The 17,355-nt window shown below is 45.8% G+C and overlaps 1 protein-coding gene across 3 annotated transcripts in view; it reads right to left on the reverse strand.

Moving 5' to 3' along the window:
• The window catches only part of LOC146360388 (nuclear GTPase SLIP-GC-like), an 83,705-nt gene that overhangs the window by 39,490 nt on the left and 26,860 nt on the right, over positions 1 to 17,355 (reverse strand). For all 3 annotated transcript variants that reach the window (XM_084830684.1, XM_084830776.1, XM_084830862.1), the window contains 2 exons: positions 17,064 to 17,279; positions 4,780 to 4,971 (listed from right to left, as the gene is read on the reverse strand). In XM_084830684.1, the coding sequence (XP_084686810.1) occupies positions 4,780 to 4,971; positions 17,064 to 17,279 (408 nt within the window). The remainder of the gene's footprint in view (positions 1 to 4,779; positions 4,972 to 17,063; positions 17,280 to 17,355) is intronic.

Genomic DNA, 17,355 nt, shown 5'->3' on the forward strand with positions numbered 1-17,355 from the left:
TTTACTCTGCACGTAGCTGAAGAAAGCCTTTTTGTTGTTTTTAGCATCCCTTGCTAACCTCAGCTCATTCTCAGCTTTAGCCTTCCTGATGCCATCCCTGCAATTCTGTGCTACCTGCCTGTACTCTTCCTTTGTTACTTGGCCTTCTTTCCACTTCCTATATGTGTCCTTTTTTGTTTTCAGGTCATCCCTAAGCTTGTTGTGAAGCCACATTGGCTTCTTCTGTTGTCTTCCACCTTTTCTTCTTGTTGGAATTGTTTGTGATTGTGCCTGGAGAATTTCCTTTTTTAAAAGCTCCCACCCATCTTGGACTCCTTTTCTCGTTAGCATCGCTTGCCATGGGACCTTACTGATCATGGTTCTGAGTTTATTAAAATCAGCTTTCCTAAAATCCAGGGTACGCGTTTGACTACACTCAGCTTTTGCTTCCCTTAGAACCAAGAACTCAAGTACAACATGGTCGCTTTCCCCCAGAGTTCCTGTAACTGCTACTTGATCCACTAAGTCATCTCTGTTGGTTAGGATCAAGTCAAGGAGAGCCGATCCTCTAGTTCCTTCCTCTACTTTCTGTAGGAGGAAGTTATACGCACACAAGTAAGGAATTTCCTGGAGGGGCCATGTTTTGCAGAATTTGTCTCCCAACAAATATCGGGGAAATTGAAGACCCCCATTACTACTACATCATGCTTCCTTAAAACATTGGCTATTTGCTTTTCAAAAGTTTCATCCTCGTCTTCTCCTTGATTGGGTGGCCGTTAGTAGACTCCGACCACCAGGTTCCTTTTATTCTTTGCTCCATTTATTTTGATCCAGATGCTCTCGATGGGGCTACCAAGCTCATCCTCCTGTATTTCTGTGCAGAGATATGTATTTTTCACATACAGTGCAACGCCACCTCCCTTTCTGTTCCTCCTGGTCTTTTTGAACAAGTTATATCCTTCACTTGCTGTATTCCAGTCATGAGAGTCATCCCACCAAGTCTCAGTTATAACTATCAGGTCATAATTTCCCTCTTGTATTAAGAGTTCAAGTTCGTTCTGTTTGTTTCCCATACTCTGTGCATTAGTATATAGACATCGAAGACCATGTGCTTCATAGTCTGGCTTTCTTCCTACATGTGTCCAAAGACTATCATTGGGCGCTATCAGAGCTGTTCTCTCCGTTGCAGTGCATGCGCCTACGTCCATTGTTACCCCCAACATTATGTCTCCCTCCCTCGTAGGATTCAGTTTAAAGCCCTCCTGATGAAGTTCTTCATGCTGTGGCCAAACACATTCTTCCCATCCTTTGTGAGGTGCAACCCATCCCTAGCCAACAGCCCATCTTCCAGGAAGTATAGCCCGTGGTCCCAGAATCCAAATCTCTCTCATTGCCACCACCTTCGTAGCCAGTCATTCACCCGGAGTATTTTTCGTTCCCTTTCTATCCCTCTTCTAACTACTGGAAGGATGGATGAGAAAACTATCTGGGCCCCAAAGTTCTTGAGTTTCCTTCCCAAAGCTTCAAAGTCTGACGTGATTTCTTCGTAGCTCCGCTTGGTGGTATCATTTGTTCCCACATGGATGAGAAGAAAGGGATACCTGTCAGTGGGCTTTACGAGTGCAGGCAACCTTAGTTCTTGGTTCACTTACTGCTGAAGCCTAGCTTGTAGGATTTTGAGCATAACCTTGCTGGCATGTGAAATGAGCGGAATGGTACGGTAGTTTGAACACTCTTTGGCATTGCCCTTCTTTGGAACTGGAATATAAACTGACCTTTTCCAGTCTTGTGGCCATTGTTCAGTGTTCCAAATTTGTTGGCATATTGAGTGCAGCACTTTAACAGCATCATCTTTTAGGATCTTAAATAGCTCAGCTGGAATACTGTCATCTCCGCTAGCTTTGTTGTTACTAATGCTTCCTAAGGCCCACTTGACTTCACTCTCGAGGATGTCTGGCTCAAGTTCAGTGACCGCACTATCATGGCTATCAGGGACATTCAGATCTTTCCTGTATAGTTCTTCTGTGTATTCCTTCCACCTCTTCTTAATCTCATCTGCTTCTGTTAGGTCCCTGCCTTCTTTGTCCTTTATCATGCCTGTCTTTGCACAAAACGTTCCCTTGAGATCTCCAGTTTTCTTGAAGAGATCTCTAGTCTTTCTCATTCTATTGTTTTCTTCGATTTCTTTGCATTGTTCATTTAAGAAGGCCTTCTTGTCTCTCCTTGCTATTCTCTGGAACTCTGCATTCAGTTGGATATATCTTCCCCTTTCTCCCTTGCTTTTCGCTTCCCTTCTTTCCTCAGCTCCTTGTAAAGCCTCATCAGACAGCCACTTGGCTTTCTTGCATTTCTTTTTCTTTGGGATGGATTGAGTTGCTGCCTCCTGAACGATGTTACAGACCTCCGTCCATAGTTCCTCAGGCACTCTGTGTATCAGGTCTAATCCCTGAAATCTATTTGTCACCTCCACTGTATATTCGTAAGGGATATGATTTAGGTCATAGCTGAATGGCTTAGTGGTTTTCCCTATGTTCTACAATTTAAGCCAAAATTTTGCGACAAGAAGCTCATGATCTGAGCCACAGTCAGCTCCAGGTCTTGTTTTTACTGACTGTATAGAGCTTCTCCATCTTTGGCTGCAAAGTACATAATCAATCTGATTTCGACATTGACCATCTGGTGATGTCCACGTGTAGAGTCGCCTCTTGTGCTGTTGGAAAAGAGTGTTTGCTATGATCAGCGTGTTCTCTTGGCAAAACTCGATTAGCCTTTGTCCTGCTTCATTTTGTACACCAAGGCCATGCCTGCCTGTTATCCTGGTGATTTCTTGACTTCCTACTTTAGCATTCCAATCCCCTGTGATGAAGAGGACATCTTTTTTTGGTGTTAGTTCTAGAAGGTGTTGTAGGTCTTCATAGTACCGATCAACCTTAGCTTCTTCGGCCTCAGTGTTTGCGGCATAGACTTGAATTATTGTGATGTTGAATGGTTTGCCTTGGATTCGTACTGAGATCATTCTATTGTTTTTGAGATTGTATCCCAGTACTGCTTTTCCCACCCTTTTATTGACTATGAGTGCTACTCCATTCCTTCTAAGGGATTCTTGCCACAGTAGTAGATATGATGGTCACCTGAATTGAATTCGTCCATGCTTGTCCATTTTAGTTCGCTGATTCCCAAGATGTCAATGTTCAATCTTGCCATCTCATGTTTGACCACCTCCAGCTTACCTTGATTCATTGATCTGACATTCCAGGTTCCTAAACAATATTGTTCTTTACAGCATCAGATTTTCTTTTCACCACCACACACATCCACAGCTGAGTGTCCTTTCGGCTTTGGCCCAGCCACTTCACTCTTTCTGGCGCTACTTGGAAATTCCCTCTGCTCTTCCCCAGTAGTATATTGGACACCTTCCGACCTGAGGGGCTCATCTTCCGGCGTCATCTCTTTTAGCCTTGTGATACATTCCATGGGGTTTTCTTGGCAAGAATACTGGAGTGGGTTGCCATTTCCTTCTCCAATGGACCACATTTTGTCAGAACTCTCCACCATGACCTGTCCGTCTTGGGTGGCCCTGCATGGCATAGCTTATGGCTTCACTGAGTTACGCAAGCCCCTTCACCACAAGAAGGCAGTGATCCATGAAGGGGTAAAAATAAAACCAGTAGCAAAGAATAAAACCATTTCAGCACATAAAACCAAATTAAAACAAGCAGCAGAAAATGTACTAGGAGCACTACTAAGAAAGAGTTCTTAAATTGCCTAGTAGAATAAAAAGGAATTCACGTGGCTCTGAAAGGACCATAATGTACGCACCAGGCGAGCCTCTCTGGGGAGAGCATTCCACATATGGGTGCCACCACTAAAAAGGCCCCCTCCCTTGTAGCCACCTGCCTCGCCTCATTGGGTGGGGGCACCTGGAGGAGGGCCTCAGATGATGACCTTAATATCTGGTAGGTAAATAAGGGAGGAGACATTCCTTCAGGTCACCTGGCCCCAAGCCATCTGGGACTTTAAAGGTTAAGACCAGCACTTTGAATTGAGCCAGGAAACAGACTGACAGCCAGTGTAGATCGAGAAATACTGACATCATAAGATCACATCGGCCCAACCCAGTTAGCAGTCTGAAGGTTGGGAGGAACAGAGCCCTGCCTGCTGAGCTTCTGCCATTATGCCTTGGTACATGCCACACTGCTAAAGGAACAGGCAGTGCAAACAGAATCCAGTAGATTCCCTCTGCAACATAAATCCCTCCACACGCACTGGAGTGCTGGCAGCATTCTAGCTTCAGAACTAAACCTAGCACTCATTGCATAATTTTGCCAGCAGTTGCTGCCATAGGCTTTAATGGGCCAGGAAGATTTTAATAACATTTTAACTGCTGCTCAGAATTTCACCAAACCAACAGATTGCCTTCCTCAACAAGCCTAAATAAAGCACATTACTTATTTTCATCAAAACATGAAAGAAATATAAGCCTGTCCTAAAAATTGGAATAAAAAGGGTACATGTGTGAACTTTCAGCACATTTAATTTGATCCATTGAAAGCTGGCACAATTGTCAATGCTGTCACATAAATCATGGATGCCAAGTCTCAAGTTATTAGCTCAACATGTGTCCTTTTTATGCAATAGAATGTTGAGGGTCAGAATGGTGGAACCCCTCTCCTTCCTTTCTTTTTTTGCTACTCGCCTTAACTGAAGGGGCACTCTGGTGTCCCTTTAATTTCAATGCCAAGAAACTGATTTAGACCATAGCGTTATTTTCTCTTCCTTGCAACTCAAGGCAAAACTCACCTCTTTCCACATTTCATCCCTTTTCTCGTTAAAGTCTCCTGTCCCAGGAATATCCACAAATGTGATGCCTTCAGGAACCAAGTCTGATGCTGGAATATCCAGTTCTACGTACTTGATCAGCGGCCAGGGTTCACCAGAGTCTATTCTCCTCACACGAATGTAAGGTCCCAGTTTTTGGGAGAATGTTTTCACCTGATAGATACATAAAAGAAACCTATTTCTCCAAAAGATATTTTGATATAAATCTCCTTCTCCTGTCCTTGTTGCCAATCTCTTAGATTGCCAGTGTCAGGAATTTTGACCCAACTGGATTGGCATCAGGTATTTTGTTGAAAAAAACAGGTATCTTTAGCCAAAGGGATATTATTATTATTATTATTATTATTATTATTATTATTATTATTATTATTTTCTAGTATTGCCACACCTTGATCCACCAGAGTCCCTTCCCTGGCCCACCGAAACTCATCGGACTGCACCTTCTGGATCACAAAAAAGCTGATCAAGCTCCACCCTAACCAAACACAGCCCAGCTCCACCGAGCGACCACCAGGTATTTTTTAAATTTGCAAGCTGGCAACTCTGCCGATTGCCCAAATGCAGCCAGTGTGGAATGCACTACTTCTGATTTCTAATTCTGGAGCCCATTTGCCAGATGCACGAAGTCTGGAAGGCACACATGCATGGTTGTAACCGGAACCCAAAGTTGGACTTACCGTGAAGTGTCCTTCTGGTCAGTGAAGGACGGACCTGACAGGAACGGGTTAACTCCTCTCCTCCGTGAGAAGGCAGGGCTAAAAGACTGATACATTTCCCACTGTGAGAGGAGAAACCCTCTCAGTCGCAGGACTTGACTTCAGCTGTACTTCAAACTCACACGTCTCTAAAAACTTGCATGAGAACAATTGCGAACAGATAAAACCACTCTATTCGCAACCCAAAATAATTGCAACTTACCCAGAAAAACTGGACTGAACAGATCAAAGAAAGAAAAAAATGAAGCATAGGACACCCTATCTCCCTAGCGGGGCACCGTGTAAACGCAATATGCTGATCCCTGCCCACTCAGATGGACCAAAACCAGACAACTCTGAGCCAAGGGAGGGACTGTCAGGTCCACGCCTCGCTGACACTTCAGGGAAAGTCAAACTTTCCGTTGTCGATCAGTGGAGGGTGGATGCGGCAGGAATGGGATGTACAACAGCAGCATCCCAAGAACAGGGTGGGAGAACGAAGGCTACAATACCCTCTGCATCACCCGACATCCAAAGGTCACATCCACCGAAACCTATTTATCAATCCTATAGTGGCGGATAAAGGTGGAAGGCTTTGCCCAGGTAGCTGCTTTACAAATACCCTCCAAAGGGGCCTGAGTGTCAAATGCTGCTGACGTGGCCACCCCCCGGATGGAGTGAGCTTTTATGCCACCTGGCAGCAGCCTACCCTGGGACTGGTACGCTAGGGCCATGCAAGCCCTAACCCAGCGGCTGATTGTCCCCCTGGATACTTTTCTACCCTGTGCCCCAATTTAAAGGAGACAAACAGGCTCTCTGAGCATCTGATCTCCTTAGTACGTCGAATATACGCTTTGAGGGACCAACGAACATCCAGGTTGTGCCACTCCTTCCCCTTAGGATGGACAAGCTTGGGGCAGAAATCAGGTAGCACTGCTTCTTGGGCCCTATGGAAACTGGTATTGACCTTTAGGATAGAGGCCGAGTCTGGTCTCAGAACCACCCTATCTACATGGAAAGTGCAGAGACCACCCTGGACTGAAAGGGCACCAATGTCCCTTACACGCCTAGCATCACTAGGAACATTGTTTTGAAGATACATTCCCTTAGGGGGCTGGTTCTGATTGGCTCAGAAGGAGTCTTTGTGAGGGCCCTGAGCACCAAAGTGAGGTCCCCATGGGAAATCTATGACAACAGCAATAGAGATGCTCCCTTAAGGAAGCGTTTGACTTAAGGGTGGGTCAACCAAGCCCAGTGTGTGTCCTGACACAGGACACTACTCAAAGTGTCCTAACAGCTGTTGCCATTCAACCTCCATGCAGTCAATTGCAGACATTCTGGGTCCTGATGGCAAACCATGGTCTCCATGTCCAATACAGTGCTATTTGTACTACCTGTGCCTTCAGCAACCTCACCTTGCACAGACATTTGGATAGTAAGGGAAAGGGAGGAAAAGCATATAGTACCCCTGGGGCCAAGACATGGACATTACATCCACTGCCTCTGCTTGCAGATCTTGATACCTGGCAAGGTATCTCTGGGTTTTGGTGTTGGCACTACTGGCCAATAGGTCTAACACTGGAGGCCCCCCTCTGTCAGAAATCCATTGAAAAATGTCATGAAGAAGATACTATTCCCTTTCCTGAATCACTGAATGGCTCAACCAGTCCACTTGTATGTTCAACTCCCCCTTGATGTGATGTCAGGTGGATCTATGCCCATGTCAGGAGTAGAATCATAGAATAGTAGGGTTGGAAGGGGCCTACAAGGCCATCAAGTCCAACCCCCTACTCAGTGCAGGAATCCAAGTCAGAGCATCCCTGACAGATGGCTGTCCAGCCTCATCTTGAATGCCTCCAGTGTGGGAGAGCCCACCACCTCCCTAGGTAATGGGTCCCATTGTCGTATTGCTCTAACAGTCAGGAAGTTTCTCTTGATATTCAACCAGACTCTGGGTTCCTGTCACTTGAGCCCATTCTTCCATGTCCTGCACTCTGGCATGATCGAGAAGAGATCTTGGCCTTCTTCTCTGTGACAACCTTTCAAGTACCTGAAGAGTGCTATCATATCTCCCCTCAGTCTTCTCTTCTCAAGGCTAAACATGCCCAGTTCTTTCAGTCTCTCTTCACAGGGCTTTGTTTCCAGTCCCCTGATCATCTTTGTTGCCCTCCTCCCATAGCAGGTTTGCCTCCTCCCATAGAGCACAGACTGAGAACCTCCCTGATGATTTATATATGCTCATGTTGCTATGTTGTCTGTACGCACCAAAACATGCTTGTCGAGAACCACAGACACAAAAGCCTGAAGGGCCAGGTGAACAGCTCTGAGTTCCAACCAACTGAGTGGCTGCTGCATCTCTAACATCGACCAGGTGTTATTGAATTACTGTGTGGTCATGCTATTAACATTCCTTTGTTTTGAATGCACAGTAAAGAAAATCCAGAGAAAGAAAAAGCAATAGTCAACTGAATTAACAACTTCTTCTCCCCCTAATGCTGTACTCGGAGAAATATTCAGATGCATTACATGAAAAAGATCCAACAGTTGAAGTGCAAGCAGCAGCTAGCAAATATCCTACATACAGACCCCAGATTCAGAAATTTTAAAAAGTTTGCAAAGCAGTAGCTCCCAATAGCTACAGACACTGACTGGCCTTTGGTAAGGCACGAGCAAACCACGACCACATGGTGCACCAGTCAAAGCACCAAGAGAAACAGGAAGAAAACAAAGGTTGGTGGCCCAACATGAAAGCAGACAAAGATGCCTGTTACTGTAAAAACCTTTCTTGTGCCATGGTGAAGGCCCAAATATGCCTACTAAAAGAATGGAAGGGAAAGCCCCCTGATTGGCCACCACATGTTTTGAACTCAGGGCTCTGCTGCTCTTAAGTATAATAAATTACCCCAGTTGGAATACAATGGGGGGGGGGGAGGTGGGAAAACATCTCTCTGTTTGCTTCCTAGCAGGTGCTCCCTATGAAAAGTCCATATCGTTACAGATGAACGTTAGAATAAAAGCATGCCACAGACAGATGCTTGCTGAAAATAGTGGCTGAGCCATGACACCTAGACCACAGCCCACGAGAACTTTAAAACCTGCTTTCCCAGAGAAGAGAACATGAGAACCAGATTACTGTGCCACAGATGACAACATGTCTCCACATCTGCAAAACAAGAGTTAATGATACCATTGCTTTGCTTATGGACCATATTTTCCTATAAGACTCGCAACAAAAAACTCAAAATATCCAGCTCCCAAACAATAACGTTTGCAATCACCAGTAAGAAGAAACTACACTAGAACCATCAATGTAAAAATATACAAATTGCAAAAATAATAGTTTTCAAACTTGTGAAAAATTGTTTTTCTCCACAACCTGTAAACAATTCTCACTGCTCTTTTAATGTGATCCCAAAAGAAAATTGTAATAGTTATATATGTTACTATATTAATAGTTGTTCTTGCAATGTTAGTTTTGTGCCAAGATGCGATTTTTCTTTCCACGTGTCTATTTACACATAAAAGTATTTCCCTCTCTTTTCATCACCCTCACTCCTGTATTTCTTAGTTGAAGGATCCCTATCCTTAAAACCTTCTTTCTCACCCTTCCTTACAAGAGGAACTACTTACAGTAAAAGAATTAGGTAACAATGCAGTAAAAGTCAATCATGCCAATCAAGATGTTAATCCAATATTAGCCAAAGTAGAAACAGCTGCTAACCATTCTTGGTGGGAAACACTTCTTGATTGGAGCCCTATAGCAAGGGGATTTTTTTCCCATTGCATTACACCCCATTGTGGTGATATTGGACGTGCAAATGATTTTAGGAGGATGTATGATAGCCAGGACCACGGTGGCTTAGTGGTTAAGACGCTGAACTGCAGACCGGAAGGTCGGCAGGACAGCAGTTTGAGAACCAAGTGCCACATGACGGAGTGAGCTCCCGTCTTCAGTCCCAGCTCCTGCCAACCTAGCAGCTTGAAAGCAAGAAATTGCAAGTAGATAAATAGGTACCGCCTCGGCGGGAAAGGTAACAGCATTCCGTGCACCTCGGTGTTCAGTCATGCCGGCCACATGACCACAGAAAGCATCTTCGGACAGTGCTGGCTCTCCGGATAGAAATGGAGATGAGCACCACCCCTAGAGTTGGACACGACTGGCTGGGGACACCTTTACCTTTTTTTTTTATGGTAGCCTTAGCCTGCTGGATGAAGCACCAAATGCGCAAACTTCACGACACAGAAGTACAGATGGCAGCCATCAGAAAGATACTATAGTGTTGGGAGTGAGTTCTGTGTCCTCACCCCAACAACAGAGGGAATTGTTACAAAGTACCCCAACATTCTGCTGATCTGGGAAAATGTGGCCTGTATCTGGATGGGGACTAAGGTTTTTTGGTCTTGGAGAAGGACAGAAAAATAGGTCCCACATGATGTTAAGCCCCTTCATGGATCACTGCCTTGTTGTGGCGAAGGGGCTTGCGTAGCTCAGTGAAGTCATAACCTATGCCGTGCAGGGCCACCCAAGATGGACAGGTCATGGCGGAGAGTTCTGACAAAATGTGGTCCACTGGAGAAGGAAATGGCAACCCACTCCAGTATTCTTGCCAAGAAAACCCCATGGAACCTATCACAAGGCTAAAAGAGATGACGCCAGAAGATGAGCCCCTCCGGTTGGAAGGCGTCCAATATACTACTGGGGAAGAGCAGAGGGAATTTTCAGGTAGCGCCAGAAAGAGTGAAGCAGCTGGGCCAAAGCTGAAAGGACACTCAGCTGTGGATGTGTCTGGTGGTGAAAAGAAAGTCCGATGCTGTAAAGAACAATATTGTTTAGGAACCTGGAATGTAAGGTCAATGAATCAAGGTAAGCTGGATGTGGTCAAACATGAGATGGCAAGACTGAACATTGACATCTTGGCAATCAGTGAACTAAAATGGACAAGCATGGACGAATTTAATTCAGGTGACATCATATCTTCTACTGTGGGCAAGAATCCCTTAGAAGAAATGGAGTAGCACTCATAGTCAACAAAAGGGTGGGAAAAGCAGTACTGGGGTACAATCTCAAAAATGATAGAATGATCTCAGTACGACTCCAAGGCAAACCATTCAACATCACAGTAATTCAGGTCTATGCCCCAACCACTGAGGCCAAAGAAGCTGAGGTTGATCGGTTCTATGAAGACCTACAGCACCTTCTAGAACTAACACCAAAAAAAGATGTCCTCTTCATCATAGGGGATTGGAATGCTAAAGTAGGAAGTCAAGAAATCACCAGGATAACAGGCAAGCATGGCCTTCGTGTATAAAATGAAGCAGGACAAAGGCTAATCGGGTTTTGCCAAGAAAACACGCTGATCATAGCAAACACTCTTTTCCAACAGCACAAGAGGCGTTTCTACACATGGACATCACCAGATGGTCAATATCGAAATCAGATTGATGTCCTTTGCAGCCAAAGATGGAGAAGCTCTATACAGTCAGTAAAAACAAGACCTGGAGCTGACTGTGGCTCAGATCATGAGCTTCTTGTCACAAAATAAAACGCAAATAGCGTTGCCCTTATTTTCGCCGTAGTCTACGTAAATCTTTACGTAGACTACAGCGACCAAATAAGGAACGCGAATGGCGGCTCCCTATGGGGGCCGCCATTATCCGTGCGCGCTTTTTTTTTTTTTTTCAAAGTCACCCGTGATAGGCTACGTGACGATTAACGTAGCCTATCACGGCTGACTTTGCAAATCTAGCCGTGATAGGCTACGTTAATCGTCACGTAGCCTATCACGGGGGCGTTTTTGTTTTTCTTTTCTTGGAATGGTGGCGGCAGCAGCCGGTCGAAAGATTGGCTGCTGCTCCCGCCCCGACAAACTCCCGCCGAACCGCCGGCCGGACCCGCCGCCAGGAGGGACATTCGGCAAAGGTAAGTCCCGTCCTGGGGGGGGTGTGGGGGGTGTGGGGGGCGGAGAATTTCTCCCCGAAACTTGTTCGGGGGGCCGAACACGTTGGCGATCGGCCCCCCGAAGTTTCGGGGAGAAATTCTCCGCCATCCCTAGTTCAAACTACCGTACATTTGCGCTCATTTCACATGCCAGCAAGTTTATGCTCAAAATCCTACAAGCTAGGCTTCAGCAGTAAGTGAACCGAGAACTACTGGAAGTACAAGCTGGGTTTAGAAGAGGCAGAGGAACTAGAGATCAAATCGCCAACATTCGCTGGATCATGGAGAAAGCAAGAGAATCCCAGAAAAATGTCTATTTCTGCTTCATTGACTACGCTAAAGCCTTTGATTGTGTGGATCACATCAAACTGTGGCAAATTCTTAAAGAGATGGGAGTACCAGACCACCTTACCTGTCTCCTGAGAAACCTGTACGAGGGTCAACGAGCAACAGTAAGAACCGGACATGGAACAACCGATTGGTTCAAAATTGGGGAAGGAGTACAACAAGGCTGCATATTGTCGCCCTACTTATTTAATTTATATGCAGAGTACATCATGAGAACCGCCGGGTTGGACGAACCACAGGTCGGAATACAGATTGCCGGGAGAATTATCAACAACCTCAGATATGCAGACGATACCACCCTAATGGCAGAAAGCGAAGAGGATCTAAAAAGTGTCTTGTTGAGGGTGAAAGTGGAGAGTGCAAAAGCTGGTTTGAAACTCAACATTAAAAAAACGAAGATCATGGCATCTGGCCCCATGAAATTAAAAGATGCTTGCACCTTGGGAGGAAAGCTATGGCAAACCTAGACAGCGTAGTGAGAAGCAGAGACATCACCTTGCCGACAAAGGTCGTCTTAATCAAAGCTATGGTTTTCCCAGTAGCAACGTATGGCTGTGAGAGCTGCACTATAAGGAAGGCTGAGCGCCGAAGAATTGATGCTTTCGAACTGTGGTGCTGGAGAAGACTCTTACGAGTCCCCTGGACTGCAAGGAGGTCAAATCAGTCCATCCTAAAGGAAATCAACCCTGGCTGCTCATTGGAAGGACAGATACTGAAGCTGAAGCTCAAATATTATGGCCACCTAATGCGAAGAGAAAACTCCCTGGAAAAGACCCTGATGCTGAGAAAGATTGAAGGCAAAAGGAGAAGGGGACGGCAGAGGATGAGATGGCTAGATAGCATCACCGATGCAATGAATATGGACTTGAGCGCGCTCCGGGAGAGAGCGCAGGACAGGAAGGCCTGGCGTGCTGTGGTCCATGGGGTCACGAAGAGTCAGACACGACTGAACAACAACAACTGGTTTTATTTGGTTTAATTCTGTGCTGTTTTTATTCTTTGTTTTAATGTTTGTGTTTCTACTTTTAATGTATTGTACACTATGGTTCATGGGGTCACGAAGAGTCGGACACGACTGAATGACTGAACAACAAGGATGTTAAGGCCTTGCACAACCCAAGAACAGGTGCAGACTTCTTGCATAAACTTTCTGGCCAGCCACTGTGCTCCAATTGCCTTAATTCCTCAGTTAACACTTGCAAATTTCAAGTCTTGCCTCAGGACAACAACTACAGAAGCCCCCACCATGAAAATATTTTATTCTAACCTTCCTGTTTAAGCCAAATAGAAAGAAAAATAAAGGATTAAATGCCTTTTAAAGCTGTAAGAAACCTAATATTGTGTAAGCAAGCATGCCTATATGACTCTTTTGTCACCTTTGCTTAAGACCATCACCAAAATCCCCCTGGCTATCTTGCTCACCTGGACCTGTGAAAGCCAGGCACCCATCAACTCCCATCCTTTCCTCACATCAGGGAAAAAAAAGAGTCCCATTGTCTTCTTTCTTCCCTTAATGTATGACACCTAAAAATCCATTTTCCAACACCCATGAGTAATCTTGGCAGAAGAAGACTTGTTTTGTTTTATTCTGATTATTACATCCACAGAGAAAAAGGATAAAAACAGCAACCCAAATTCATAGAACAAGCACCGAGGGAAAGAAGGAAAGAGCACCTCCTCCTCCAAGTCATTAATAAAAATGTTGAAGAGCACTGGGCCCAGGACTGAGCCCTGCAGTACCCCACTTGTTACCTCTCCCCAGTTGGAGAAGGTCCCATTGATAAGTGCTCTTTGATTCCGATTCTGTAGCCAACTGTGGATCTACCGGATCGTTGTTTCATCCAGCCCACTTTGAGCTAGTCTGCTCATCAGGATATCATGGGGCACTTTGCCGAAAGCTTTGCTGAAGTCAAGGTATATGATGTCTACAGCATTCCCACGGTCCGCAAGCGAGGTTACTTGATCAAAAAATGAGATCAGATTCGTCTGGCAGGATTTGTTCTTATTTATTATTTATTGCATTTATATCCTGCCTTTTTTCCTCTTGCAAGGAACCCAAGGCGGCTTACATTATCCTCCTCTCCATTTTATCGTCACCACAACAACCCTGTGAGGTAGGTTGGGCTGAGAGTCTGTGACTGGCCCAGAGTCACCCAATGAGCTTCCATGGCCAAGCGGGGACTAGAACCCAGATCTCCCGGCTCCCAGTCCATCACTCTCACCATTATACTATACTGGCTTCTTGACAAATCCATGTTGGCTTTGAGTAATCACTGCATTGTTTTCAAGGTGCTTACAGATGGATTGCTTTATCATCTGCTCCAGAATTTCCAAAGGGATTGATCTCAGACTGACTGATCTGTAGTTCCCAGGTTCCTCCTTTTTACCCTTTTTGAAGATAGGGACAACATTAGCCCTCCTCCAGTCATCTGGCACTTCACCCGTCCTCCATGATTTCTCAAAGAGAATAGACAGTGGTTCTGAGAGTTCTTCTGCCCGTTCCTTTATTACTCTAGGATGCAGTTCATCTGGCCCTGGAGATCTGAACTCATTCAAAGTAATGAGGTGTTCCTTGACCATATGCCTATCGATCTCAAGTTGCAATCCTGCCCCTTCAGCCTGTACTTCGCCTTTGCCAGGGGGGTCATAGACCCTCTTTTGGGAGAAGACTGAGCCAAAGTAGGAATTGAGCACCTCTGCCTTTTCTTTGTTATCTGTTATCATTTTGCCATCCTTATTTAATAGCTGAACCACCATTTCTTTCCTCTGCCTTTTACTATGGACGTAGCTGAAGGAAGCCTTTTTGTTGTTTTTACCATCCCTCGCTAACCTCAGCTCGTTCTCAGCTGTAGCCTTCCTGACGCCATCCCTGCAATTCTGTGCTACCTGCCTGTACTCTTCCTTTGTTGCTTGGCCTTCTTTCCACTTCCTATGTGTGTCGTTTTTTGTTTTCAGGTCATCTCTAAGCTTGTTGTGAAGCCACATTGGCTTCTTCTGTTGTCTTCCACCTTTTCTTCTTGTTGGAATTGTTTGTGATTGTGCCTGGAGAATTTCCTTTTTTAAAAGCTCCCACCCACCTTGGACTCCTTTTCTCATTAGAGTCGCTTGCCATGGGACCTTGCTGATCATTTTTCTGAGTTTATTAAAGTCAGCTTTCCTAAAATCCAGGGTACGCGTTTGACTACACTCAGCTTTTGCTTCCCTTAGAACCAAGAACTCAAGTACAACATGGTCGCTTTCCCCCAGAGTTCCTGTAACTGCTACTTGATCCACTAAGTCATCTCTGTTGGTTAGGATCAAGTCAAGGAGAGCCGATCCTCTAATTCCTTCCTCTACTTTCTGTAGGAGGAAGTTATCTGCCACACATTAGGAATTTCCTGGAGGGGCCATGTTTTGCAGAATTTGTCTCCCAACAAATATCGGGGAAATTGAAGTCCCCCATTACTACTACATCATGCTTCCTTAAAACATCGGCTATTTGCTTTTCAAAAGTTTCATCTTCGTCTTCTCCTTGATTGGGTGGCCAGTAGTAGACTCCGACCACCAGGTTCCTTTTATTCTTTGCTCCATTTATTTTGATCCAGATGCTCTTGATGGGGCTACCAAGCTCATTCTCCTGTATTTCTGTGCAGAGATATGTATTTTCCACATACAGTGCAACCCCACCTCCCTTTCTGTTCCTTCTGTTCTTTTTGAACAAGTTATATCCTTCAATTGCTGTATTCCAGTCATGAGAGTCATCTTACCAAGTCTCAGTTATACCTATCATATCATAATTTCCCTCTTGTATTAAGAGTTCAACTTCGTTCTGTTTGTTTCACATACTCTGGGCATTAGTATATAGACATCAAAGACTATGTGCTTCATAGTCTGGCTTTCTTCCTACATGTGTCCGAAGACTATTATTGAGCGCTATTAGAGCTGTTCTCTCCGCGGCAGTGCATGAGCCTTCGTCCATTGTTACCCCCAACTTTACATCTCCCTTCCCCGCAGGATTCAGTTTAAAGCCCTCCTGATGAAGTTCTTCATGCTGTGGCCAAACACATTCTTCCCAGCCTTTGTGAGGTGCAACCCGTCCCTAGCCAACAGCCCGTCTTCCAGGAAGTATAGCCCGTGGTCCCAGAATCCAAATCTCTCTCGTCGGCACCGCCTTCGTAGCCAGTCATTCACCCGGAGTATTTTTCGTTTCCCTTCTATCCCTCTTCTAACTACTGGAAGGATGGATGAGAAAATGATCTGGGCCCCAAAGTTCTTGAGTTTCCTTCCCAGAGCTTCAAAGTCTGACGTGATTTCTTCGTAGCTCCGCTTGGCGGTATCATTTGTTCCCACATGGATGAGAAGAAAGGGATACCAGTCAGTGGGCTTTATGAGTGCAGGCAACCTTTCAGTCACATCTCTAATCCGTCCTCCCGGGAGACAAAATACCTAGCGAGTCCACGGGTCTTCGCGACATACTTGGGTCTCGATCCTATGCAGCGAGGAGTCTCCCACTACTACCACTGGGAGGACAGTAGAGGAGGAGAAAGAGCGCTCTGCTCTGGTAGACCCACTTCCCAAATGGCCACCAGAGTTGGCCTCAGTGAAACAGAGCTACTGCATGTGGGCTCCCCACCCCCTCACGTAGCACCATGCCTGACTCCATTGGTGAGTTGCAACGGCTTCCTTGCTCTGAGCAGGCAGCGGTGGCAAGGGACAGAGTCCCCGTCAGCCTACCTCCCCCTTAGGGCTGTGGAGGAGACAAGGTTCCCACCAATGCAGCTGACCGGTGGGGAGGCTCAAGGGAGCGGCTGCCCAGAGCCTCCTCACCTCTGTCCAGGGAAGCCCAGGTGGCCCCAAGGGACAGAGGGGCAGTTGCAACATGCTGGTCCTCCTCCCGCTGATTAATTGAGGATGGAATGCGGGGAGAGCAGCTTTCCCTCCCTCTCTCTTTGAAGCTGCACAGCAGTGGCTGAGGAGCAAGCTGGGAGCCCTGCCATCCCCCACAAGGCAGAGCAGAAGACGGAGGGGGGTCTCCTCTCACAGTGGGAAATGCATCAGTCTTTTCGCCCTGCCTTCTCCTGGAGGAGAGGAGTTAACCCGTTCCTGCTGGCTCCACCTGCTGCAGACCAAGAAAATCCATGCTGCAGGTGTGACAAAGTACGGCGCATGGGAGCTACCGGAGCTCTGAGTATATCACATCAAGTAGCTCTGTGCATTGTCACACACATTTCCAAACTGTGTGCCCCAGAATGCCAAAGCAAAAGCAGACATAAAACTCTACTCACCTCCTTTTCCTTAACTGAAATCATTCTCTTGGCAGGGACAGTCACCTGCATTTTCGCCTTCAACAATTCTTCGTAACTTTTCTCTTCGGCTCCATGCCCGTAAAGTGCACGGAGCTTTTCAATGGCATCGCTCACACTCTCATCAGAGATGTCTTTGTTGCCATCCCCATTCTTGCTCAAGACTTCCACCAGGTTCTTCAGCTCTCCCCTCCATTCCTGTCAGTGAAGAACCACATAAAGCCTGTTAGGTTTAATGGCTTACTGAAAGGGAAACACGTTGTGGACTGGATTT

Source organism: Heloderma suspectum, chromosome 1, assembly GCF_057233095.1.
Source record: "Heloderma suspectum isolate Gila_16-S chromosome 1, 16-S_ref, whole genome shotgun sequence".
Taxonomy (NCBI): Eukaryota; Metazoa; Chordata; class Lepidosauria; order Squamata; family Helodermatidae; genus Heloderma; species Heloderma suspectum.